We start from the raw sequence: 24959 nt of genomic DNA, 5'->3' as shown, positions 1-24959 counted from the left end.
AAATGATAAATATGATTAATATAGAAACTATTTTTTACATAAGTAAATGGAAGTTATACTATATATATATATTAAATATAAAAACGACAGAGCTCATGAGTTAGATCATGTTCATATAACCTGTGATCTAAATTAAGTTCATTCATTAACCTCGTTTATTAAATAAGCCTAAAAATAGTACTCGTACTCATGAAAAATCGAGTTGAGTTGAGCCAGCTCATGAGTTATAACTCATTTTGACACATCTACTCTTACATTGATGATTAACTATTTTTGGAGGCATAAACATGAGGTTTAAGAAATGTATTATACAAAATCTACTAAGGTAGTCTTACATAGAGCTTAGTTATACAGTTTAATGACATCAATTAAGTGTTGCCAACACGAGGAGGATACGTGTATCCATTCTGTTTTATATTTGGATGAGTAGTAAGCATCAACATTATTTAGCTGATGAATCTGAAAGGCTTAAAACAGAATATAGAGGCTAGGTTGGGCCTAGAAAGATACTCTAACGGGCTTTCCAACGCAAACGCGAGAAAAGAAAACCGAAAACGCTAACGTGATTTAATCCATCACAATTCGTACGTCCTTGACCAACTCACTTTTCTGTTCCCCCCAAGTTATTTGGCCGGTGTCTACAAAAAACCACCGACTTTATCGTCCAATGACACGTGTCTTACAAACAGAGCGAGTTTATCCTACAATATATACTCGAGCGTGTATGAGTCTATCTCATTCACAAAATTAAAGTTCGGCGAAAAAAGTATAATATAAGATTAAATAGTCCAACCATTGGGCTTATTACACCTCAGCAATCTCAAACAAACACGACAAATAAAGAAATAGATAAAATAATCTGCGACTCCTTAACCTCTCTCTCTCTCTCTCTAGCTCTCTTTCTATGATCTTCCGAGTGTTTTTCGCGCATTCGAATCTGATCGTCGCCGGATCTATTTAACTCGGAATTGCATGAAACTGTTTGGAAGAGCGAGCTTTGCATCTTCAATTTCAAGCTACTCCAATACGACGACGTATCTTCTGATCTCAATCCTTAGTGTTTCTCCTCAATTGCCAATTTCGCTCTTTATTTTCGAGCAGAAATCACTAGATCCTTTATCGCTTACTAGTAGTAGTAATTGAATCGCTGAGCATTGTTGATTCATGGCGTCCGAAGGCAAAACTGATCCTCAGCTGAATAAAGGTAGATCCTTTAGTCCTTGTGTAATGATGTCTGTCAAGAATTTAGCTTTTGTCTTGTTTAGATTGTGTTCTGTAAGATTTGTCTTTTCATGGGTTTAAGCCTCTTCGGCCCTGAAATGTTGCATATGTTATTGGTGTTACTCCTTAACCTTTCTTTGTTGTCTTTTTTTTTTTTTGGGTTTAAGTCTTAGTAATCATGATGTCTGTGAAGAATTTAGCTTTTATTTGTTTAGATTACTCTGTTGTGTTCTGTAAGAATTTTTTTCATGGGTTTAAGCTTCTAATAGGCTCTGAACTGTTTGCATATGGTGTTTTCAGATACTTCTGTCTCAACCTTGGAGAGGATGAAGAAGAAGAGAACACCTTCAGTGATAGTTATCGGAGCTGGTATGGCTGGTATCGCAGCTGCTCGCACTCTTCAAGATGCTTCCTTTCAGGTTTGTAAACACGATTCAATGCGATGCAAGTCTTTAAGCTTACAATGTTGTGACGAGGAAGGAAATATTAATACTTTGTCTTCTTTCGTTTTCAGGTTGTGTTATTGGAGTCTCGTGACAGGATTGGTGGACGAGTTCACACTGATTACTCTTTCGGTTTTCCTGTTGATTTGGGTGCATCTTGGTAAAAATCATGACTCTCTCTCTCTTTCTCACTGTTTCATGTTTTGGATCTTTTGTCATTGATGCTAACTAGTCAGCTTGGTTCTTTGACAGGCTGCATGGTGTTTGTAAAGAGAATCCTCTGGCCGCAGTCATTGGGAGATTAGGATTACCTCTTTATCGAACTAGCGGTGACAATTCTGTCTTGTATGACCACGATCTTGAGAGGTGTGTAATTCTGAAATTTTCCAGATATAATTATTAGTTAGCCGTCTAGCTTTTTTTTAAGACTCACTCACGGTGTGATTCTGTTTTGTGCAGTTATGCTCTATTCGATAAAGCTGGCAACCAAGTTCCTCAGGAGTTGGTAACAAAGGTTGGCGAAACTTTTGAGCACATTCTAGAAGAGGTTTGTGTTAACTCTTAGTGTCCAGTTTCTCTTTTGTTCTGTTTCTAGATTCTGCGTGTCTTTGGTTTACTAGATACTTGTTTCACAAAATGCAGATCTGTAAAGTCAGAGATGAGCAGGTTGAAGACATGTCAATATCCCAAGCCTTTTCTATTGTATTCAAGAGATCACCTGAGCTGAGGTATGTAAACATATAGTCTCCAACTAACTGCTTTGATTTTTGTTATTATTTGTTGTGTTCTCAAACTTAGTTCTTTTCCTCTTCCAGATTGGAAGGGATTGCCCATAATGTGCTTCAGTGGTACTTGTGCCGCATGGAAGGATGGTTTGCTGCTGATGCTGAAACCATCTCGGCAAAGTGTTGGGACCAGGTCAGTGACTAAATTGCAATCTGTCCTCGGTTTAGTGGTTGAGGTATGTTTAGATTTTTAACATGTCCAGTTAAAACATTCACAGGAAGAACTGTTGCCTGGTGGACATGGTCTTATGGTTAGAGGGTATCGTCCTATCATCAACACTCTTTCGAAAGGTCTTGATATTCGACTAAACCACAGGTAAAGATTCCTTTTTCAAAGCAGTTTCCACCATTTCTTGAATCTGCAGCTAAACCTTTTTGCTGCCTTTTTGTTTCTGTCAGGGTCACCAAGATTGCCAGGCGCTACAATGGAGTGAAAGTGACTACAGAAAAAGGAGACACGTTTGCTGCGGATGCTGCAGTCATTGCGCTCCCTCTTGGCGTCCTAAAGTCAGGAACTATAGAATTCGAACCAAAGCTTCCGGATTGGAAACAAGAAGCTATCAACGACCTCGGTGTAGGAATCGAGAACAAGATAATACTAAACTTTGACAATGTGTTTTGGCCAAACGTAGAGTTTCTAGGAGTGGTTGCAGAAACCTCCTATGGATGCAGTTATTTCTTGAACCTGCATAAAGCCACAAACCATCCTGTTCTTGTCTACATGCCGGCTGGTCAGCTCGCTAGAGACATCGAGAAGATGTCTGACGAATCGGCTGTAAAATTTGCTTTTTCACAACTCCAGAAGATTCTTCCTGATGCATCTTCACCAGTACTACTCTAACCTATCTCTCCCCCTAAGTCTCTATATCGTTTGCTAATGTTTTTCTTTTCTTTTTGACAGATACATTATTTGGTATCAAGGTGGGGATCAGACATCAATTCATTGGGATCATATAGCTATGACATAGTGAACAAACCTCATGACCTCTACGAGAGGCTGAGAGTGCCATTGGATAATCTATTCTTTGCTGGGGAAGCTACTAGCACAAGCTACCCGGGATCAGTACACGGTGCTTATTCAACAGGATTGTTAGCTGCTGAGGACTGCAGGATGCGCGTGCTTGAGCGTTATGGAGAGCTTGAGCATGAGATTGAAGAGGAAGCTCCTGCCTCTGTCCCGCTTCTTATATCCCGTATGTAATTTAACACCAGGATTTGTTTTCTCGGTTTCTTATGGGTTTTATGATTTCATGTGATATACAACTAAAAAAAATTTATGAGGACTTCATTAACTCAAAAACTCTTGTGCGCATCAATGTCTTTAGTCGAAACTCAACTGAGCAATGTGTTATTCATTTTTCTGACTCTACAAAACTTTTCCGTACAATCATTACCTTACACAAGTCGAGACAACACTACTCTTTGTTCTTCTTCTCTGTCCTTTCACATCAGCAACTAGGATGCAATTGAGTCGTCTGTGTAAATATCAGGTGTATGTAGGGGCGGGCAGTACTGTCAACTCAGTACCCCATGAAACCCCGCCTGCAACTTTCTGTCTAAATTTAAAATTTTGAGTTAAAATGAAAAATCAAAAACTTTGAAACTATATCTTCTTGAGGATAAGAGAAGTACATCTTTCTTCCTCTTGGCTGCTGCGACAGAGGAGAAAGCTGCGAAGTTTAGATGTCACAGACTATAATTTTTAAGCCCTTTGTCTCAGTTCCATCAAGTAATCACAGGTTTCCTTTTTCTCTTTCCTATCTACTGCCTTAACCTTCTTGGAACAACTCTCATTTTGTGTTGGGTTCTGGACTTGGTTCTGTTCTAGAATTTGTTTCGTCTTTCAGTGACAGTTGTAGCAGTTCTATTAAAGGGAGCGCCTTTACGAATTTCTGAGAAAAACCGTGCTAGGCTTCGTTTAATTCAATCGATTATATAAGCTTAAGCTGTATCCTTAAGGGGTTTATGTTCATTTACCTCAAACCATATCCTTGTTAGGTTACTAAAAAGTTTTTGAAAGTCTCTCTCTGTCTTCGTCTTTGTGTCAGCCAGAGGAAACTACAGAACAACATCATCAATGTTGGTGTTAAAATCCAGAACCGGTTCAGAGTTGTTTGTATGGGGATGCTGGCTACTAGGAAGTTCCTGCAAAAGAGGAGGAAGATAAGAGGTTTTCAAAGATGCAGCAGACGAGGTGGATCAGAAGAGATGGAGAGGGCTAATGTTAGAGATTGAATCAACTGGTTCTGCAGTTTCTGTTCTTAGGCAGTACAGAAGTGACGGTGACCAAGGTCTTCCCAGGGACCTTGTTTTGGGCACTTTGGTTAGGTTTAAGCAGCTCAAGAAATGGAATCTCGTCAGCGAGGTATGGAGAATGAATGAGACTGAAAATAACTTCTCTTCTCATGAAGTTAGTCTTGAATCTTGATTGAGAAAAGATTAGATGAGCCATCTTAATCTAGTGTTGTGCGTATTGTGTTCCTTTGATATCCAGATTCTTGAATGGATTAGATACCAGAACTGGTGGAACTTCAGTGAAATGGATTATTTGATGCTCATCACAGCTTATGGGAAACTAGGAAACTTCAACCAGAGCTGAAAGGGTTTTAAGCTCTCTGAGCAAGATGGGCTCAACTCCAAACGTGATCTCTTATACCGCTCTCATGGAAGAGGAGGCAAATGCAACAATGCTGAAGCCATATTTCGTAGGATGCAGTCTTCAGGGCCAGAGCCTTCTGCTGTAACTTATCAGATTATACTTAAAGACTTTCGTAGAAGGGAACAAGTTTAAAGAAGCTGAAAAGGTCTTTGAGACTCTCTTAGATGAGAAGAGATCGCCGTTGAAGCCGGATCAAAAGATGTATCACATGATGATATACATGCACAAGAAGGCTGGGAACTATGAAAAAGCTCGAAAAGTATTTGCTTCAATGGCTGAGAAAGGCGTTCCACAGTCTACTGTTACAATAGCCTTTGAAACTTATAAAGAAGTTTCTAAGATCTATGACCAGGTGCTTATACGCTGGAAGCACCATACATGGCCTGTGATAGTAGTGATCTAATCCTGTTTACTTATCAAAGCATATGGAAGAGCAAGAAGAGAGGAAGAAGCTTTATCTGAGATCTATGCTCTTGCACAACTATGTTATCAGCGTATGTAAATGCTTCTGACATGGAAGGTGCTGAGAGATTCTTCAAGAGGATATAAGTAGATGGTTTTGAACCTAATGTAGTCACCTATGGGACGATGATAAAAGGTTATCTCAAAGCAAATGATCTTGATAAAGTTATGGAGGTGTATGAGAAAATGAGGTTTAGTGGCATCAAAGCGAATCTAACCATCTTAACGATTATCATGGATGCGTTTGGGAGGTGTAAGGATTTTGGGAGCGCTCTTAGTTGGTACAAGGAGATGGAAAGTTGTGGTGTAACGCCTGATCATAAAGCTAAAAATGTGCTTTTGTCATTGGCTTCTAGTCGAGATGAGCTAGAGGAAGGTAAAGAACTTAATGGTTTTAGAGATGAGACAACAACAATCCTTGCTGGACTCTACCAATCTGATGATGATGTCAGTAGTGGTGAATTTGAATATGAAGAAGAAGAAGATGATGGTGCAGGAGAAACTGTGTTGTATGATAAAAAACAAGAAGGGTCTTCCCATTATGTTAGCTCTCAGAGGGGAGAACTTGTGGGCTTATGAAAACTACTAGAAAGTTGTATGTTTGTAGTCATCTAAAGCCAAAAGAAAGGTTTTGTAGAAGAGGATATTATATTGTAGTTTGTCCATTATAGTTAACAAAAAGAAATGTTGTACTGAATACTAAGAGACGAAAGATTATTTATTTCATAGCTTTGCAGAGGAGAAAATAACATAGTTGATGTTGCTGTTATTTTAGACTCCTTCGGTAGCCATCTCTTGACTCTCATTTGCCGAAGCTTTCAACCTATGAGCTGCATTTTCCACCTGCAACAAATGCATGGTTAAATGTAAGATAACTTTGGACTAGAGAAAGAGAGAGTTATTTTTGAGTGTTTTACCTCGGAAGTCCAGTTAGTTCTAAGTGTAAGAACAATCAAAGTTATGGTTTGAAGTATGACTCCTGCAATCATTCCCCACCAGATCCCCTGTAATGAAATGTCTCCCAAATCTTATGTAACATACAATACATAGAAATAAAGAAGAATAGAAAGAAAGCAAGAGAGAGTGAGAGATTATACAGCAACTCCAAGACTTGTTTTGAAGCCAAGAACACAGCCAATAGGAAGACCAATGACATAGTAAGTAACAAGATTCACATAAGCCACCACTGCTTGCCATCCACTTCCAATAGCAACCCCTTATTTCAAATGTCACAAAGATTAATCCAAAGAACAAAGATTAATCAAGAAACCTGGTCTCTTTTGTGTGTGTTTTACCAGAGAGAATAGGTTGGATTCCATTTAAAAAAATGGAAACTGCGAGTAGAGGAAATAGGTCAGAGACTGCCACTATAACTTCTTTGTCGCTGGTGAAGGCTTTGCTTAGGCCGACACGGAACACGAGCACCACGACACAGAGGAACAAGCTGATGAGAACCGTCGTGATGTTCACCACCACCACTGATAACTTAGCCACTCGTGGATTTCCAGCTCCTAGCTCGTTGCTCACACGGACACTAACCAAAATAACACAATTAAAACGTCAAAGGGGTAACTTAAATAAAAAACTGCATGCTGTTTTTTTGGGTTTTGTTAAGACCTGATTGCTGCACTTAAACCAAGCATGAACTGCATATCCCAGTTCAAGTAATACATGCTGCAAAACCACTAAACCGGGTTAACACATAACCGTTGAGATTCAAGTTTGGGTGAAAATATTACCAAATCGAAATTGCATCTAAGGAAATTGTGGGATTGGTGAGTAAACCGGAGATGATCACTAGCCCTTGGTTGTACCATATCTCCAAACTACAAGATTTTTCATTTCAAAATTAGTTTCAGCTTTTCATTAAACAATAGATTTAACCGGTTTAGATCATAGACATTTACCATAGCATGACTGCTGAAGCTACCGTGAGCTTCAAGTAAGGCCAAATCCCTGTAAGAGCCCTAGCTGAAAACCCGGTCCATGTCTCCCTACAACTCGGGCTCATCACGATATACAAACCGTTCACAGCAGCGAGCAGCCACCACGAGAAACTTAGAATCAAAGCCGCACCCAGCAAGCCAAAATCCAACACGTTGGTTACAAGCCACGTGAGTAACGTGTGGAGCAAGAAAACTCCTAAAGACATGTAAGCCAAAGGGTTTACTATGTTCTGAGCCTGGAGGAACCTCTGCATAGGGCAAGCGAGAGCGAAGGCGTATATCTGAGGAATCATCCCACGTGCAAAGACCTGACCCTCGTGTGCGATGGCTACGGTTTGGCCCATTGCCTTTAGAATGGGACCAGAGTACCAGTAGAGGAACGTGAGGAGGACTGCAGCTGCGAGGTGCAAGACCATGGCTCGTTGGCAGATTATTCCCATTGATGAATACTGTCTCGCGCCGTACGCTTGACCACACACTGTCTGAACCGCGCTCGCCATTCCCAACTAGTCGATTTGATCAAATAAAAAAATTTAAACTAAGAACATCAGCATTGAAGATGTTAGTCACTTGTAAAATTAATTAAACTAATTAAATTTTTTTGTTTTCATAAAAATGGTGAAAATTTATTCTCATACGAAAAACTATCAGTCCTCTTAAAAGAATCTGATATAGATTTTGATTGGTAAAAACTGTAATTTCATTTTTTGGCTGTAGAAATATTGCTGTGATTTTTTTTGCTTTGACTCTAGATTTTTAATTTTTAAAAGTCTTTAAATTTGAGCTGTATGTATTTGTTTTTGTAGAGCAATTATAAAGAAATAAGTTTAAAGAAATAGTGTGGATTTATGACAGCAGATATAATTGTGGTTGTAGAGGGCTCTACAGCAATTGTCAATCACACCCATAAACAAGGGGAAATATCATAAATATACCCCAACAAATATCTCTAGAATTTAGTTTAGGTTTTTTTTTTAAATACACTTTAATTTAAACTATCAATTAAAGAGTTTATATTTTATTATTTTAACAAAAAAAATTCTATAAATCATACATAAGTTCTTTTAAGTTCTATTATACATAAGTTTAGATGATATATTAATTAATATTATTTAATATTAACTAAAGTTAACATAACGTTTCATGAGAGGAACCAAATATTATGGATGATATTAACAATGTATGTGAAATTTATCATAAGTTTCTCACTAGGTTTCTTACCCAAAAATTAATATTATATTGTTCAAAGATTCAATGAGTTTGCTCTAAAAGTGGTAATAAAGATAACGGAACAAAAAAACGGTATCAAAGCTTATGAATATTATGTGGACCGATATGTTTCAGCGTAGTGCGTACCATGATACCGTAAGCGAGGCCTTGGATGCCGACGGTAGCGATGGAAGCGCCAGCGAGCTCAAGAGAACCAAGATGGCCGGTGAACATTACGGTGACGAAGCTGAGCATGTAGTTCAGCACAGAGACGACAATAGAGGCTCCAGAGAGCTTCCATAGAAGCTTTGACTCCCACACAAACAGCCTTAGCCACCACCGTGGCGTCACCGTGGATCTACCACGGCCGAGAAACTCTTCTATCTCCGGTGAAGAACGTTCGGTGATCTGCGAATCTGAGTGGAGCCGTCTCAATAACGGCTCGTATGTCTCCGTGGAGCTCATGGTTCCTTTTTTTTTTCCTCTTCTGTTAGTTATAGACAATTCGTGAATTATATTACTAACGTTTGTTTTGGTTTATTTTGAAGGTTCGAGACTTCGAGTCGTTGATGAAAAATATAATTGACGGTTTAGATGTTTCATGACTGTTTGGTCTGATACTTTGGTGTCTACTGTAACAACCATTCTCTTGTTACCATTTGTGGCCTAAACATTTATACTAGATTTTAAGCAAAAAAAAAAAACATTTATACTAGATTGAGAAGTTAATCATATCAAACGAATTATTATGTGGCAAGGTATAAAACGAAGTATACTTACATGAAAAGAAAAAAGTTGTTGATACCTAATGTTCGTCGACGATTATGAATATAGATCCAACTGCTAGTCTTAACCTTTGTACATCCTCTAAATTAAATGGGTGAAGAAATAGTGTTTTACACGTAGATAATTGTCAAGAAAATGATAAAAGATAGTGATTAATGAAGTTTAACTAATGAAAAAGATATGTTCTTTTGTATCGGACTGAGTTTAACTAACGAAAAGCATATATTCGTTTGTATCGAACTGAGTTTAACTAATGAAAATGATAGATCGTTTGTATGAAGTTTATGAGTGATACCCAGGACCTCGTAGTCCAGTGGTACTACCTCCGGGAGGGGAGGTCGGCTGTTCGACTCGCGGGGAGGGGGAGGCGTGCCCAGGACCCGTAAAAAGGTACAGGCAAAGGCTGGCGCCGGGCCTAGGTGGGGGGCCGCAAGGTCAACACCTGGTTAATCAAAAAAAAAAAAAAAAAAAAAAAAAAATTATGAGTGATTAATATATATTAATTAGTTTCTCCTTTTTTTTGGTGCACCAATATTAATTAGGTTCTCCATAACACAATTTAACATGTTACCAAAGTCCACTTGCCAATAATAGAGATACGATACGAGTAATAATAATGAACTTTAAAAAGGAACGGAAACCCTTTTCAGAATTGTGGCCCACAAACATCGTATGAGCCCATTACTTCTTTGCTCATGAGGCCCAACTGTAAATATACACGATTAATCTAAAAATAAAAGAAATTATTCGCATTGGATGAGCTGTCCATGACGTAAGATGAAATCAATGAGTTGTCTAATAGGTCGGGTGACCCACCAAACTCAGAAGATTACTCATTATTTCCACCAATTATTAAAAGTGTTTTATTTTCTAATAATTTCTTCTTCTTTTTTTTGGCAACATTTTCTAATAATTTCATAATAAATTTTCCACTATATCAAAATCTAATAAATTATATTGTATTAGCTATCGAGTGTATACTATACAGACTCTCCCCTTAAATATGAAGTATATAATTTTAATGATAAATGTCATTTTGATCATATAAATGTATTAACTATATATATATATATATCTTTATATTCATGCATGAAAATAAGAAATTATAAATTTGTAATTAGGTTATCACAATTTCATTTTTAATATAATTATCTTTTAATATGATTATCAAAGAATTACAGAAGATGATAAAATAGTAAAATGAAATCTGCTGACAAAAAAAAAGTTAAATGAAATCTAAATTAATTTGGTCTTCTTTAAGACAACATAAAAGTAAAACGAAGAGTCCATCGCTTGACCGTAAGAAACTAAACTAGTAGGGCGTGAAGAAAAGAGGTGACTAGAGTCTGGGTTGTAAGGTGTATCGTGTCTCACGTGGGACTTTTTTTTCACTAATTACCACGCGCGTGCGGGAGAATCTTACCTTACACCAGACCAGACCAACGAACCAATCATAAAACCCTAGACCACTCTCTCTCTCGCGCTCGTCTTCCTCTTGGATTTTGACTCTCGTCTCTTCGATTTCCACCGGAGAAGACGACCGTACGACCTGATAATTCGCGACACGCCGATTGTTTATCGGAGAATCGGTTTGTGAATTTTTCCCGATGGATCCGTCTAGACTTGCGGTAATCATAGCCGCGGCTGCTTGCAGTCCCAATCCAAACGACCGTAAAGCAGCTGAGCAGAGCCTTGATCAGGTTAACTCAACTTTTATTCTTTATAAGAGATTTGACTTTGATCAGACTCTGGTCAACGAGCAATCGGTTATACTTTTATTTGGAAATTCGATTTTGCAGATTCAGCACACTCCGCAGCATCTGATAAGGGTTTTGCAAATTGTGGTTGATGGTGGATGTGACCCCGCTGTACGCCAAGCTGCTTGTATCCATTTCAAGAATTTCATCGCTAAGCATTGGGATCCTCATTCTGGTAATTTAATCGTTTCTTTCTTTTTTTTTTTGATCAAATGAAATGTCTTTTTAATGTTAGTTTCTTGAAAAATTGAAACTTTTATTAATCCATTCCTTGTTTTTTTTATTTTATTTAATGCAGGTGATCAGAGCAAAATTTTGCCAAGTGATAAGAATGTCGTCAGGGACCAGATTCTTGTTTATGTCTCTCAACTTCCACCTATTTTGAGGTAGCAGTTATTGTACACCTGGCAGCATTCATTAAGACAGTGCCCTTTCTTTGTACTTCAACCTTTGTGCTCAAGTTTACTTGTGTTTGTTGGTCCTTATTCTAGCTTTTTTCATTGGTGATGCAGAGTGCAAATGGGAGAGTGCTTGAAGACAATAATTTACGCAGACTACCCTGAGCAATGGCCTCATCTCCTGGACTGGGTGAAGCACAACTTGCAAGATCAACAAGTTTATGGAGCCTTGTTTGTGTTGCGGATTCTATCTTCAAAATATGAGTTAGTCTGCTTCATTTTACTCATGTTATGAATCTGATTGACCCGCAATGACCATGTGGTTACGAATTACACCTTTTTGTCACTGCTCTTTACCTGCCATCTGGTGTCTGAAAAGGCCTCTTTGCACGAGTGACTTGTAGATTTTGTGTATCTAGTCTGCTCAGTTCTGTACCCAACTTCCCATTCTTGAACTTACAAAGCGTGGTATCATTATCGGTAGTAGACTAGTAGAAAAAAAATCCACTGTTAGGTTAGTTGGGGTGACATATCTCTGTGGGGTAATTGGATACTGTTTACCACGAAAAGTTGAGAGTATCAGTTATCATATTCAACATCAGGGCAACAGCTTTTTGTTTTTCTAGATAAAAATAAGCCCTTTCGTTAATTTTCACTCTCTGTTTATAGGTTTAAGTCAGATGAAGACAGGGCACCCATTTACAGAGTTGTCGAGGAGACATTTCCACATCTTTTGAATATATTCAATAAGCTTATCCATATCGAAAATCCTTCCCTTGAAGTGGCAGACCATATCAAGCTTATCTGCAAGATATTCTGGTCATGTATTTATGTAAGTCCTACATCATGTAGACATTAGGGAATATCTGATGAGGTTTAATAATATATATCTTTTTTATCCTTGTTCTATACAGCTGGAGCTTCCGAGACCGTTGTTTAATCCAACCTTTTTTAATGCTTGGATGGTTCTGTTCCTAAACATTTTGGAACGTCCCGTTCCCGTGGAAGGTCAGCCTGAAGACCCTGAGCTTAGGAAATCATGGGGCTGGTGGAAGACCAAGAAGTGGGTTGCTCACATTTTAAACAGGCTGTACACTCGGTATGCAGGATCATGAAAACCTATCTATTAACTTACAACCTTGACACCTTTTTTTTCATTTGCCTTCAAATAAACTGTTTTAAAAAACCTGTAATAGGTTTGGAGATATGAAACTTCAGAATCCAGACAACAAAGCCTTCGCCCAAATGTTTCAGATGAACTACGCGGCTAAGATATTGGAGTGCCACTTGAAATTGTTGAATGCCATTCGTATTGGTGATTATCTTCCTGACAGAGTCATCAACCTAATTCTTCAATATCTAAGCAACAGGTCGGATATTCTCTATGGCATACATACTTTTGATCATCTTTAGAAATTTATTTAGATATGGGTACTCTGAAGTTCCTGGGAAAGGATCTATTGAACTAATTTATTGCACCTGAAGTTCCTGGGAAAGGATCTTTTTGGCTTTATTGAAGAGTTTTTAGTTGATAATATTTTTTCCTTGTTTGAGAAATCTTTGGTCTTGGTATTTCATACCTTTTCTCACAACCGTAATCAGAGCCATATTTAGAAATACAAAAAAAATGTTTACCGAAGAATTCGACATTTTGTACCACTAAATTTCACCTTTAGGGTCTTAGAATTGTGGGTAGAATTTCTAGTTGCAGACTTGCAGTTTCTGTTGTCTCCTTGAAAACTGATAAATGCTTTATCTGTATCTGGATTCCTTTGTCATTTGTGAGGTACGAGATTTCATATTGACTTGTTGTGTCTCTGCAGTATCCCGAAGAATAGCATGTACAACTTACTGCAGCCCCACCTTGATGTTCTATTATTTGAAGTAATATTCCCTCTAATGTGCTTCAATGATAATGATCAAATGCTTTGGGAAGAAGACCCGCATGAGTATGTGAGGAAGGGTTATGGTATGTTCCTGTCGTCTTGTTTGGATAATTCTAATCATGTCTTTTTCTTTAATAATATCTTTACTTTCTCTACAGATATAATTGAAGATCTGTACAGTCCCAGAACTGCATCTATGGACTTTGTGACTGAGTTAGTTAGAAAGCGTGGAAAAGACAACTTCCCAAAATTTATACAGTTCATCGTGGGAACTTTTACGAGGTACATTCAAACTTTATCTACAAGTTTTGCGAAGGATCTAATTATATAATTGCGACATGATATAATTACTTTGTTTTAGATACGATGAAGCACCTCTAGAACAAAAGCCCTATCGCCAAAAGGATGGTGCTCTGCTTGCTGTTGGGACACTATGTGATAAACTGAGGCAAACTGAACCCTACAAATCTGAGCTGGAGAATATGTTAGTGCGACATGTTTTTCCTGAATTTAGCAGCCCGGCTGGTCATCTTAGAGCCAAGGTTTTACTGACTGTTTTTTATATACCTGCTTCTGCTTAGATGTTGTTATCATTGAAGATTTTGCGACTGAAGTTTTTATTCATCCCTATCTTTCTGGACATAGCAACGTGTGTTTGTTAAATATTGATGCAACTCACCCATATTATGTTCATCACATGGATGCTGCATCTTGTTAAGCTTATTTCTCAAATTCCATCTTTGTAGGCTGCGTGGGTTGCAGGGCAGTACGCCAACATTAATTTCTCAGACCAAACCAACTTTTCGAAGGCATTGCATTGTGTTATCTCTGGAATGCGTGATCCAGAACTTCCTGTTCGGGTGGACTCAGTTTTTGCTTTGCGTTCATTCATTGAAGCCTGCAAAAGTAAGTATTGGCACCACCAGAAAAATAGGTTTCTGTCTCTTCTTAAGATTTCTCCGGCCTTCACCATGTAACATGCATTAGTATTAATTCAACTAAATTGATGTCCTGCAGATTTAGATGAGATCCGCCCACTTCTGCCACAACTTCTTGACGGTACACTTTTATAATGATTCTGCTGATAGTTATAGTTGCTCCCATTCCACTTCATTCAAAAGCTAAAACCTGACATCAAGTTAATCAACTGAAATACTCTTCACGGACTTATGCTTTGCAGAATTTTTCAAGCTAATGAATGAAGTTGAAAACGAAGATCTTGCTTTTACGTTAGAAACTATCGTGTATAAGTTTGGAGAGGAGATTTCTCCTTATGCTCTGGGTTTGTGCCAGAACTTGGTAAGATAGTATTTTTGTTGTGTACCCATTTTGTGTATTAATTTTCGATTGGCACTATTAACCCTGTTCTCTTGAATAAAACTTCCAGGCCAGTGCATTCTGGAGGTGTATCGACAGTGACAACGGTGATGATGAAACTGATGATACTGGTGCATTGGCTGCAGTGGGATGTCTTCGTGCCATCAGTACAATTCTTGAATCTATCAGTAGTCTTCCTCATCTTTATGGTCAGATTGAACCACAATTGCTGCCAATAATGCGTAAAATGTTGACAACCGATGGTCAAGGTATTCATAATGTTTCAGAGACACCATATATTTGGAGTTGTTAGTTATTTATTGGGTTCCTTTGAATGCGTTATATTAGATGCATTGGGGTTTATGAATGATCTAAACTTGGTGATTCATCCATATTTTTTCTTATGGCCAGATGTTTTTGAAGAGGTTCTTGAGATCGTCTCATATATTACTACTTTTTCACCTACGATATCACTGGAAATGTGGAGTCTATGGCCTTTAATGATGCAAGCACTCGTGGATTGGGCTATTGACTTCTTCCCAAGTATGAAACTTCCCGTTTCTGTTTTTTCTTAATCATAAATTTTCATTCTTTTTTCTTATTTTTGCTCTTTTTGTTGGATCGTTCTTTTGAATTTCCTTAGATATACTGGTCCCTCTGCACAACTACATAACCAGGGGGACTGAGCGTTATCTCACTTGCAAGGAACCAGATTACCAGCAAAGTCTTTGGAGTGTGGTCTCCTTGGTAAGCTCACTATACATTTACTCATAAATAAATGAAACACTTGATGCTGTCGTCTTTTTCCCTCCGGCCATACACATGTTCTAATATGTTAATTCTTTCCCATGACAGTTTATGGCGAACAAAAATATTGATGAAAGTGACCTTGTGCCAGCTCCGAAGCTAATAGGGATTGTGCTTCAGACTTGTAAGGGCCAGGTGGATCAGTGGGTAGAGCCTTACCTGAGAATCACATTAGATCGGCTACGAGGTGCTGAGAAATCGTCCTTCAAGTGTCTTCTGATTGAAGTGGTAAGCAATTTAGCCGTAGTTAAATTGTGCTTCGGAGATCTAATTGCTGCTTTAGTTGAGATGTGTCTCACAGAGTTTTGTATTTCCTGATTGGCAATAACCGCTGAATGTATTGCTCTGACACCCTTTGTGCAGATTGCAAATACCTTTTACTACAGTGCCCCGTTAGCACTTGGCATATTGCAACGCTTCGGTTTCGCAACGGAAATTTTGACTATATGGCTGCGCATGCTGCAAGAAAAGAAGAAGAGTGGTGTGCATGCTAACTTCAAGCGGTAAGTGAATCTAATCTGTGTAACCTCTTATCTCTCTATCTTCTCCTCACATTTCTTTCAAGATAAACAATCTTCCTTGCTTCTCAAGCAGAGAACATGGTAAGAAAGTTTGCATATTGGGTTTGACATCACTTCTCTGTCTTCCTGCTGGTCAATTCCCTGGAGAAGTCTTGCCACCCGTATTCAGGGCTCTTCTCGAGCTTTTAGTGGCATACAAAGATCAACTTGCTGGTTAGTTCCTTTTTCACTCTCATTTTCCTTAATAACAAAACTTCACTGATATGCCTCTATGAACATGTGTGTAACAGAAGCTGCAAAGGCAGAAGATGAAGAAGATGAAGATGACGACAACATGGATGACTTTCAGACAGATGATGAAGATGATGACGGAGATGACGAGAATCCAGATGAAACTGATGGAAGTACACTCCGCAAACTAGCAGCACAGGTTTGTCTTCCTGAGAAAGGTATCACTGTGCTTATAAGTGTAGTAGCTCATTGAGGTCGCTTCCTTTGTAGGCAAAGGACTTCCGCTCTTACAGCGATGATGATGATTTCTCGGATGATGACTTTAGTGACGACGAGGAATTAGACACTCCAATTGATGAAGTGGATCCTTTCATACTCTTCATGGATGCAGTCACAGGTACAAGAGCTTTGTCATGTATATATTGATATCTGCAATACATGGTGAATTAATTATCTTCTGATTTCCTTTCTGTTTTTCTTATTAGCAATGCAAGCATCGGACTCGCTCAGGTTCCAAAGCCTTACGCAGACCCTAGACCCGCATTACCAAGGACTCGCAAACAATATCGCTCAGCACACGGAGCAGAGAAGAGCTGAGATTCAAAAAGAGCAACTTGAGAAGCAATCTTCCACAACAGTTGCTGCCTGATTTCTTCATGGGCTCAGCTCAGTCCTTGAAAAAAGCCAATGGGAGCAGCTCTCATTCTATATTCCGTTTGGCTGCATGTAAGCCTTTCTATCCTAAAGAAAAGTAGAGAGGCTTTATCTAGGTGAGTCTGGTCGACTCTCAATCACTCATTCATGTCTCAGAGATATCAATCTCTGCCATCTCCAGTTTTGCATTTCATCATCGTTTCCTTTTTTGGTTTTTATCATCCAAAATACCAAATCAAAAGACCAAATTTATTGCTGCTTATTTTATTTTTCGTTTCAGACAGAACAGATAAACCCTCTGGAGGGGTTTCTATGTTCTCCTATTGGGGTTGGAGGCATATATTAAGAAAGAATAAAAGCATTGTTTGTTTGTTTGTTTGTTTATCATTTATGTTTGTCACATTTCCTCATCTTTATTGTCTGATTTGAAATCAAATGATTAATTTATCTTAGTTGATTTGTTAACTGATTCAAAATGATCAATTTTCTTCCTGGTCTGTGGAATTTGTGAACTGATCGATCAAACGATAACTTTTCTTATTGGTTCAAAACCGGTCCAAACCAAACCAATTGAGTACAAGAAAGCCTAAAAGTTATTTTGGTCCCACCATAAACAAGTCTCAGGAAGCACGTCAATAGAAGTAAACTATAGATTAAAACAGGTTGACAATTTATAACACTAGACCAGCTTTGGCTGTCTGTCTTCATTACTGAAGAACCCTTTTCAAATCCCATCTGCTCTCTCTCTCTCTTCTCGCTGGATGCATGCACTGAAAATCTACTTAACATACCTCTCTTATTTCTTTCGTGCAGAAAAAGAAGATGGACCGTGTTAGCAATCTACCAGACGAGGTTCTTTGCCATGTACTGTCTTTCCTTACGACAAAGGAAGCTGCTTTGACATCGATTCTCGCCAAGAGGTGGCGCAACCTTCTCGCATTTGTCCCTTGTCTTGCTATTTATGACTCTATGTTTCTGCATCCTGAAGAGGGTAAACAGGACGGGGACGACATTAAACAGAGCTTCATGGACTTTGTGGATAGAGTTTTGGCGTTGCAGGGTAACTCTCCCCTAAACAAATTCTCCCTCATGTGTGCTAATGATGTTGATACGGATCGTGTGGATGGTTGGATAAGCAATGTGTTAGCTCGTGGTAGTGTTTCGGATCTTGATCTACAGATCATTATTCGTTGTGACAAAGGGGAATGCTATCAGCTGTCACCAAAAATGCTTTGAGTGCAGCACACTAGTTACTCTGAAAATACACGGTGGGATTGATGTTACTTTGGTTGCTGGTCGCATTTTCTTACCGATGCTTAAAACGCTGGTTCTTGACTGGGCTATGGCTTGTCCTAACGAGTTTGGGACTCTGCTTCGTGCTCTGCCTTCCCTTGAGGAATTGGTTATGGTTGATGTAATGTGGAAAGATGTGGAGGATGTCAGTGTCAAATGCAAGCCTCAAGACCCTAACAATAAAATTAGATGAATGTTTAAACACTTTATCATTTGATACACCAAGTCTTGTTCAATTTGAGTACTCTGGTTATGTTGCTTCAGACTATCAACTAGTTACTATGGGAAACGTAGTTGATGCTCAAATCTACTTATACTTAAGTGAAGTCGATATCGAGCCACTTGGAGGAACCAGATAATGACGAAGATGCGCTTGGATATGTGGAAACTCTTTCATGGCATACGAAATGTTCATCATCTTAGCTTGCTTCCTAATACTCTTGAGGTCAGGTTTCTAATTCAGTTCCTGGAGCATATGAACAAGCAACGATCTAGTTTTGAAACATGTGATTCCAAAATGTTTTGTTTTGTCTTGTCTTGTCTTGCTTTCAGGGGCTTTCTATGTGCTCTGAATTGATGCCAGTGTTCAACAACCTCAAATCATTAACTATTTGGAGTGACGAGGATCGAGGATGGCAAGCAGTGCCAGCTTTTCTAAGAAACTGTCCTCATTTAGAAACTCTAGTCATTAAGGTATAATAAAAGCAACTCGTTTGCCAAATATGTACAGACACAGAGTTCATACTTAATATTTGAGAATCTCTTAATGGGTCTCCTTTGTGCATATAGGGTCTCGTGCACCATGTGACAGATAAGTGTGGGGATGTTTGTGACTGCATCTCTCGAGAGGACAAAGGACTTTCACTCACAGTTTGTCCAGTAAAAGAGATGAAGATGAAGATCCATGGGTTTCAAGGAACAATGGAAGAGATGGCAATGATAAAGCATTTCTTGGAGTATTTTCAATGTTTGAAGGAGATGGAGGTGTATGCTGAAGAGAATAATAATCCTACACAGCTAGGAGGAAACCAACGTGTCTTGGAGATGTTCGAACTCTACAACAAGTTATCGAGTTGCAATGTCCAGCTCTTCATATGAAGTGGCTGAAGAAGAAAAACCATAATCCTAGTTTCTTTTGCCTACAGTTTAAGTTGTGTTTAACTTTGCTTGAAAACTGTCAAATATAACTAATCTCAAAAGACTGTAGTTTCCTCTTCTCGCTTTTTATCTGAATCATTTGCTATAGATGGCTTGTTTTCCTTTGATTCTCCAACAAGTGTTTGGTTTGAGTTTGTTACCGTTGTCGTCTGCACTTGACTATAAGTTACTATTTTATTTTATTTTTTGAGAAGAAAGTGACAAAGGTAGATATATATATATATATATAAGCCATTTATCTTAGCCCGATCGTTTAGGGTCTGTTGATCATGTATAATTGTGTATACTATATAAGATCTGACCATGTAAGCTACTGTGTTTCCTCGACACCTATCGTAATGATAACCAACTCCTCTCGAAACAATGGACGGAGGGAGATAGTAATATAAAGAAAAAAGGTAAACCGACAATGGAAAAAATTAAAAAAGAGAACATCAGAAAAACACTAATTGTGAACCGAGCTTCTGGCCAGTGGTATTGGCTCTACTGGTAAAAGGTTTCCAGCTATGAATACCGCCACATAGGTTCGAATCCAGGCTATTGGAAAATTAACATTTCGGCATCGCCATAGACAGAAGACCGACACGTAGCAACACGTGACTAGTCTGGATCACTTCTGTGGGGCCATGATACTTCTGTATAATTCAAAAAAAAAAACACTAATTGTGATACCATGAAAATAGTAATTACAAAATAACAATGTTTTGAAAACCGGACCGGATATGACTCGGTATATGTTAAGAAAGAACTAGATTTTGATCCGCGCAGACGTTTGTTTTCATTTTTCTATACATAAATTATTGTTTTAGAACATTAGTGGTATATATTTTTAACGTTAATCATATACTAAAATATTTATATAACTATTTCAAATACAATAATTTTATAATTTACATGTTATAATTAATCAATTGTTTAAAACCGTATGTATTTTCACTTTTTATTATATATTTATCTTATTGTATTTGCATTTAGTTATTAAACAAAATAACATATTCATGAGAAAACATATTTGAAAATTATTTTGTATTTAATTTATGTTAAATCCTGACCCTTTTTTCATACCTGGATTTCTTTTTACTAATATTTTTTATGCTTATTCATTTTAGATAATATATTATTGTATATACAAAAGTCTAAAATATGTTAATTTTGCTAATTTTAAGCCGTTTGATCATCATATCTTATATATTAAAAGAGAAGTCACAACTTTGACTCATGTGTGATTTTTTTTAAAAATAGACCTATTACTAGAAAGCCATGTTACATTTAATCTTCAATCTCATCATTATTATAGATCTAAATAACTCACTTTCTAGATTATAAAAACTAAATAATATGTCTATTACATTATAGGAACTAAATAACTATTAATCTTTTCCAAGCAAAAAAATGTGATCTAGAAACAACCAATTCAATAAAAAAATATATGATAAAATTGTATGTTTTAAAAAGTGATAGACACACCTCATATATATTATACTAATATATACCAATGTAGAATTGAAAACAAAATATTTATATAAAAATAAATGAAAATAAACACTCGCGCGGTTGCGTGGATCGAGATCTAGTTATATTTTTAAAATAAATAGTTTATATTTATGAAAATAAAATTTATAAATTTATCAATTGAATATACTTTTATCATATTTATTTAAGTATAATAATTGTATTTTAACATGATCATGACTACAAAGTAGATAAAATAGGATATAATTTATTTATTTTTCATTTTATAAACGATAACTTAAAATACATTAAATTATTGTTAAAATATTTTTACACAGATCTATTAGAATTTTTAAAGTATAATATATAAATATATTATATTTAAAATGAAAATATATTATGATTAAAGTAGTTACAAGATTTTATATTATTAGCTTTAAATAAATACATGTTAATTTTTATACATGTATTATATAGTTTGCTAATGTTAACCCATCTTACCAACATATTAGATTTTATTTTTGAACATTAATATTTTATATTAAAATATATAAAATTTATAAATTTATTACAATTTTATTATATTTAGCTCAATATAATAATTTTCTTTTAACATGCTTGATTATGATTATATAATAGATAAAATATTATAGAATTTTTTATTTTTCATTTATAAATGATAACTGAATATATTAATGTATAATAATATTTCAAACTAATTTCGAAATTAGTGAAAATATTTAAATATAATTTCGAAAATGAAGATCTTGTAAAAATCTTTTAAAACTGATTTGTTAGAATTTTAAAATAAATATATTTATATTTAAAATGAAAAGATATCAAAAGATATTATGATTAATGTATTTTAAAGATTCTATGTATTATTAGTCTTAATAAAATACATTTAATAAGATTTCTAAGTTATAGTCCAAATTAAAAAATCACACGTGAAAGAAACCATGACTTCTATTTTAATATGTAAGATAAAAGCTTCATCTGTTTTGTTTATTTTTCATTTATATTTGTCACATTTCCTCATCTTTATTTTCTGATTTGAAATCAAATGATTAATTTTTCTCTTAGTTGATTTGTTAACTGAAATCAAATGATCAATTTTCTTTCTGGTTTGTGAAATTTGTGAACTGATCAAACGATCACTTTTCTTGTTGGTTCAAAACCGGTCGAAACCAAATCAAAACCAAAACTAATGGAGGACAAGAAAGCCTAGTTAATTTGGCCCCAGTACCCATAACGAAGTTTCTGAAGAAGCACGTCGACAATAGAAGTAAACCATCGACTAAAACCGGTTAACAATTTAAGATAAACCAAAGATTTAAACCGTTGTTGGCATTTACTGGTAAACCATCGATTTTAACCAACATATTAACACTAGAGACTAGACTAGCCTTGGCTGTCTTCAACTCTTCAATCTGCTCTCTTCTCACTGGATGCATGCACTAAAAATTCCTAAATGTTAGTGTTGGATTAGGTATTTACAACGAGGTAGACGCCGAACTTTACTCATCTCTTCTGATTCTAGTCTCCTGTTAGGGTTTATTAGTTCAAAGTTTCCTTCTTTGGTCCGATTTCTACTTGCGTTGGTAATTGGGTTTATATGATAGAAAATTTCTCTGTTGTTTTTATGTCGTGCACAGTGATGCTGTTTAGTCATCATCGTATCCGCTTTATCTTCCGACTAAAAAAGCTTTGAGCTTTGTCTACTTAACATACCTCTCTACTTTCTTTCGTGCAGAAAAAGATGGACCGTGTTAGCAATCTACCAGACGAGGTTCTGTGTCATATACTGTCTTTCCTTACGACAAAGGAAGCTGCTTTGACATCGACTCTCGCCAAGAGGTGGCGCAACCTTCTCGCATTTGTCCCCTGTCTTGCTATTTATGACTCTATGTTTCTGCATCCTGAAGAGGGTAAACAGGACAGGGACGACATTAAACAGAGCTTCATGGACTTTGTGGATAGAGTTTTGGCGTTGCAGGGTAACTCTTCCTTAAAGAAAATTCTCTCTCAAGTGTGTTACTATGGCTGACACAGATCGAGTGGATGGTTGGATAAGCAATGTGTTAGCTCGTGGTAGTGTTTCGGATCTTGATCTAGCAATCGCTATTGGTAGTGACGAAGAGGATAACTATCAGCTGTCTCCAAAATGCTTCGAGTGTAGCACACTAGTTAGTCTGAAAATGCACCGTGGGATTGATATTTCCTTGGTTGCTGGTCGCATTCTCTTATGGTCTTCCCGTTGCTTAAAACTCTGGTTCTTGACTCAGTTACGGTTTGTCCTAACGAGTTTGAGACTCTGCTTCATGCCCTGCCTTCCCTTGAGGAATTGCTTCTTGTTTATGTAATGTGGAAAGGTATGGAGGATCTCACAGTGTCGAGTGCAAGCCTCAAGACCCTAACAATAAAGTTAGGCTATTTTGTTAGCACTTTGTCAATTGATACACCAAATCTCCTTCACTTTAATTACTTTGGTTGTGTTGCATCGGACTATCCACTAGTTACTATGGGAAACTTGGTTGATGCTCAAATAGTCTTCTTTTTATTAAGTGAACACCAACTCAACAACCTCAAGTGATGAATCCCTGGTGAGGAGATCCTTTGTCACTGATTCTTTTGAAGGAAGATCAGATGGTTTGAGAGTGAAAATGGGATGATTTCGTTGGTGATAGATGGTTTGATGGGATGACCTTCAGAAATGATCTATGGATTGATCATTGCTTGTGTAGATGTGTTTAAGATCAAGAGAACGAACTCTGATTTTGATCAAAGACAAGTTTTGCTTGCAGAGAATGAACTTCTAGCAATCGATGTTCAAAGATGAACAAAGGATTCACAGATTTAGAGAGATTTTTATTTAAAAAAAAGTGAATATTTTGTTCTGAAACAAAAGAGAGTTTAAGTAGAGAAGAAGAAGGAAAACGAAAAGTCCTAAGTTGCAGAAATAAGAAAAAAACTTAATTGAAACTAAAATTCTCTTGAAAACTCAATAATAATTATTTTGGCTGACTTCTTGACTTGAATTTCGTGGCTGGCTCATCAGTAAGAGATAATGGATCCTTATCTTGGATATTTGATCTCCTTTTTGGCTGAGAAAGAGGCCTAAGTCATCCATGAGTCTGATCACATCTTTTCCAGTTTGTTTAACATGATTTTCACAGCAAAAATAAGGTCAGCATGCTCCACTCCAGCTTCTTGTTCATCTTCAAGCTTTCCATTCATCCATCCGGGCTTATCCTTTGTCGCATAGTCATCTGGCTCAACCATGGTTGTATCATCCCCTCCTCCTTTGAAAAGATTTGTCCTCAAATCTATAACTCCTACATCAAAAGGAAACAAGTAAGAAATGAGATAAATGATCAAGAAAATAAGCATGGAAACAACATCAAAGTAAGGTTTTGGACAAAAACTTCCTTGGAGTTTTGAAGTCATTTTCCTCATGTACTTCCATCTCCAAATCTCTGGCTGATAAGGATGGTGTTTGCTTTTGCTCCTTTGAGACTGATCATGTTGTTCCTGGACACTCAAAACAGAGACTAGATATCCAGAATTATCAGTGCAACACATGCCCTTGTTCGGATCAAAAACCAAACTTTCTTTCCCTATATCATGCAACAAATGTTTCAGACCATGATGATGCATATCAAAGAAAGTATTGTACACCAGAATGGTATCAAGGAATGAGATGGCATGGTTCTTAAAGAACAATGTCAGAAAATGCACAAGTTCCTTATATTCAGAACACAAAAGATCAAGTTCAAACCGAGAATCTCTTAACCAAGGCTCAACTTGCTTATCAAAGAAAGTATTGTAAACCAGAATATCATCAAAGCTTAAAACAACACAATTCTCAAGCAATGATCTCAAAACGTGCCAAGGTTTATCAGATTCAGAACACAAGATACCAAGTTTAAAAACATAATCACAAATAAAATCGGTTTCATCTCTAAGTGATTTTG

General features: G+C 36.9%; 3 protein-coding genes and 3 pseudogenes across 3 annotated transcripts; 5 read left to right on the top strand and 1 right to left on the bottom strand.

Moving 5' to 3' along the window:
- The first annotated feature begins 829 nt into the window (after positions 1-829).
- On the top strand, positions 830-3806 carry LOC106428226 (polyamine oxidase 3). Its single transcript, XM_022705153.2, has 11 exons — positions 830-1034; positions 1102-1204; positions 1522-1640; positions 1736-1824; positions 1917-2030; positions 2124-2211; positions 2307-2392; positions 2480-2582; positions 2668-2765; positions 2849-3278; positions 3351-3806. Exons 2-11 carry the CDS (start codon positions 1165-1167, stop codon positions 3648-3650), a joined length of 1467 nt encoding a protein of 488 aa, XP_022560874.2. The 5' UTR covers positions 830-1034; positions 1102-1164; the 3' UTR covers positions 3651-3806.
- Positions 3807-3942: 136 nt separating this feature from the next.
- On the top strand, positions 3943-6267 carry LOC106428235 (annotated as a pseudogene).
- Positions 6200-9239, bottom strand: LOC106428225 (protein TRANSPARENT TESTA 12). The gene is given in 8 exon segments (NM_001315837.1): positions 6200-6413; positions 6488-6574; positions 6668-6786; positions 6866-7104; positions 7188-7244; positions 7310-7396; positions 7478-8022; positions 8873-9239. Coding segments are annotated over 8 exon segments (1524 nt in total). The 5' UTR covers positions 9191-9239; the 3' UTR covers positions 6200-6341.
- A 1586-nt stretch (positions 9240-10825) lies between these two features.
- LOC106428222 (importin beta-like SAD2 homolog) lies at positions 10826-17534 on the top strand. The gene is made up of 22 exons (XM_013868975.3): positions 10826-11211; positions 11311-11443; positions 11567-11654; positions 11781-11930; positions 12336-12498; positions 12581-12765; positions 12863-13036; positions 13490-13635; positions 13711-13834; positions 13914-14094; positions 14299-14458; positions 14570-14611; positions 14733-14851; positions 14940-15138; positions 15281-15412; positions 15513-15616; positions 15725-15904; positions 16040-16179; positions 16271-16410; positions 16488-16627; positions 16699-16825; positions 16914-17534. Exons 1-22 carry the CDS (start codon positions 11119-11121, stop codon positions 17075-17077), a joined length of 3084 nt encoding a protein of 1027 aa, XP_013724429.1. The 5' UTR covers positions 10826-11118; the 3' UTR covers positions 17078-17534.
- Positions 16926-19642, top strand: LOC106428230 (annotated as a pseudogene).
- Positions 19643-21952: 2310 nt separating this feature from the next.
- LOC106428231 lies at positions 21953-23587 on the top strand (annotated as a pseudogene).
- Positions 23588-24959: the final 1372 nt, after the last annotated feature.

The sequence above is a fragment of the Brassica napus genome, chromosome C6, assembly GCF_020379485.1.
Source record: "Brassica napus cultivar Da-Ae chromosome C6, Da-Ae, whole genome shotgun sequence".
NCBI classification, from domain to species: domain Eukaryota; kingdom Viridiplantae; phylum Streptophyta; class Magnoliopsida; order Brassicales; family Brassicaceae; genus Brassica; species Brassica napus.
The sequence above is the reverse complement of the archived record's forward strand: the minus strand, read 5'-3'. Positions and strand labels throughout refer to the sequence as shown.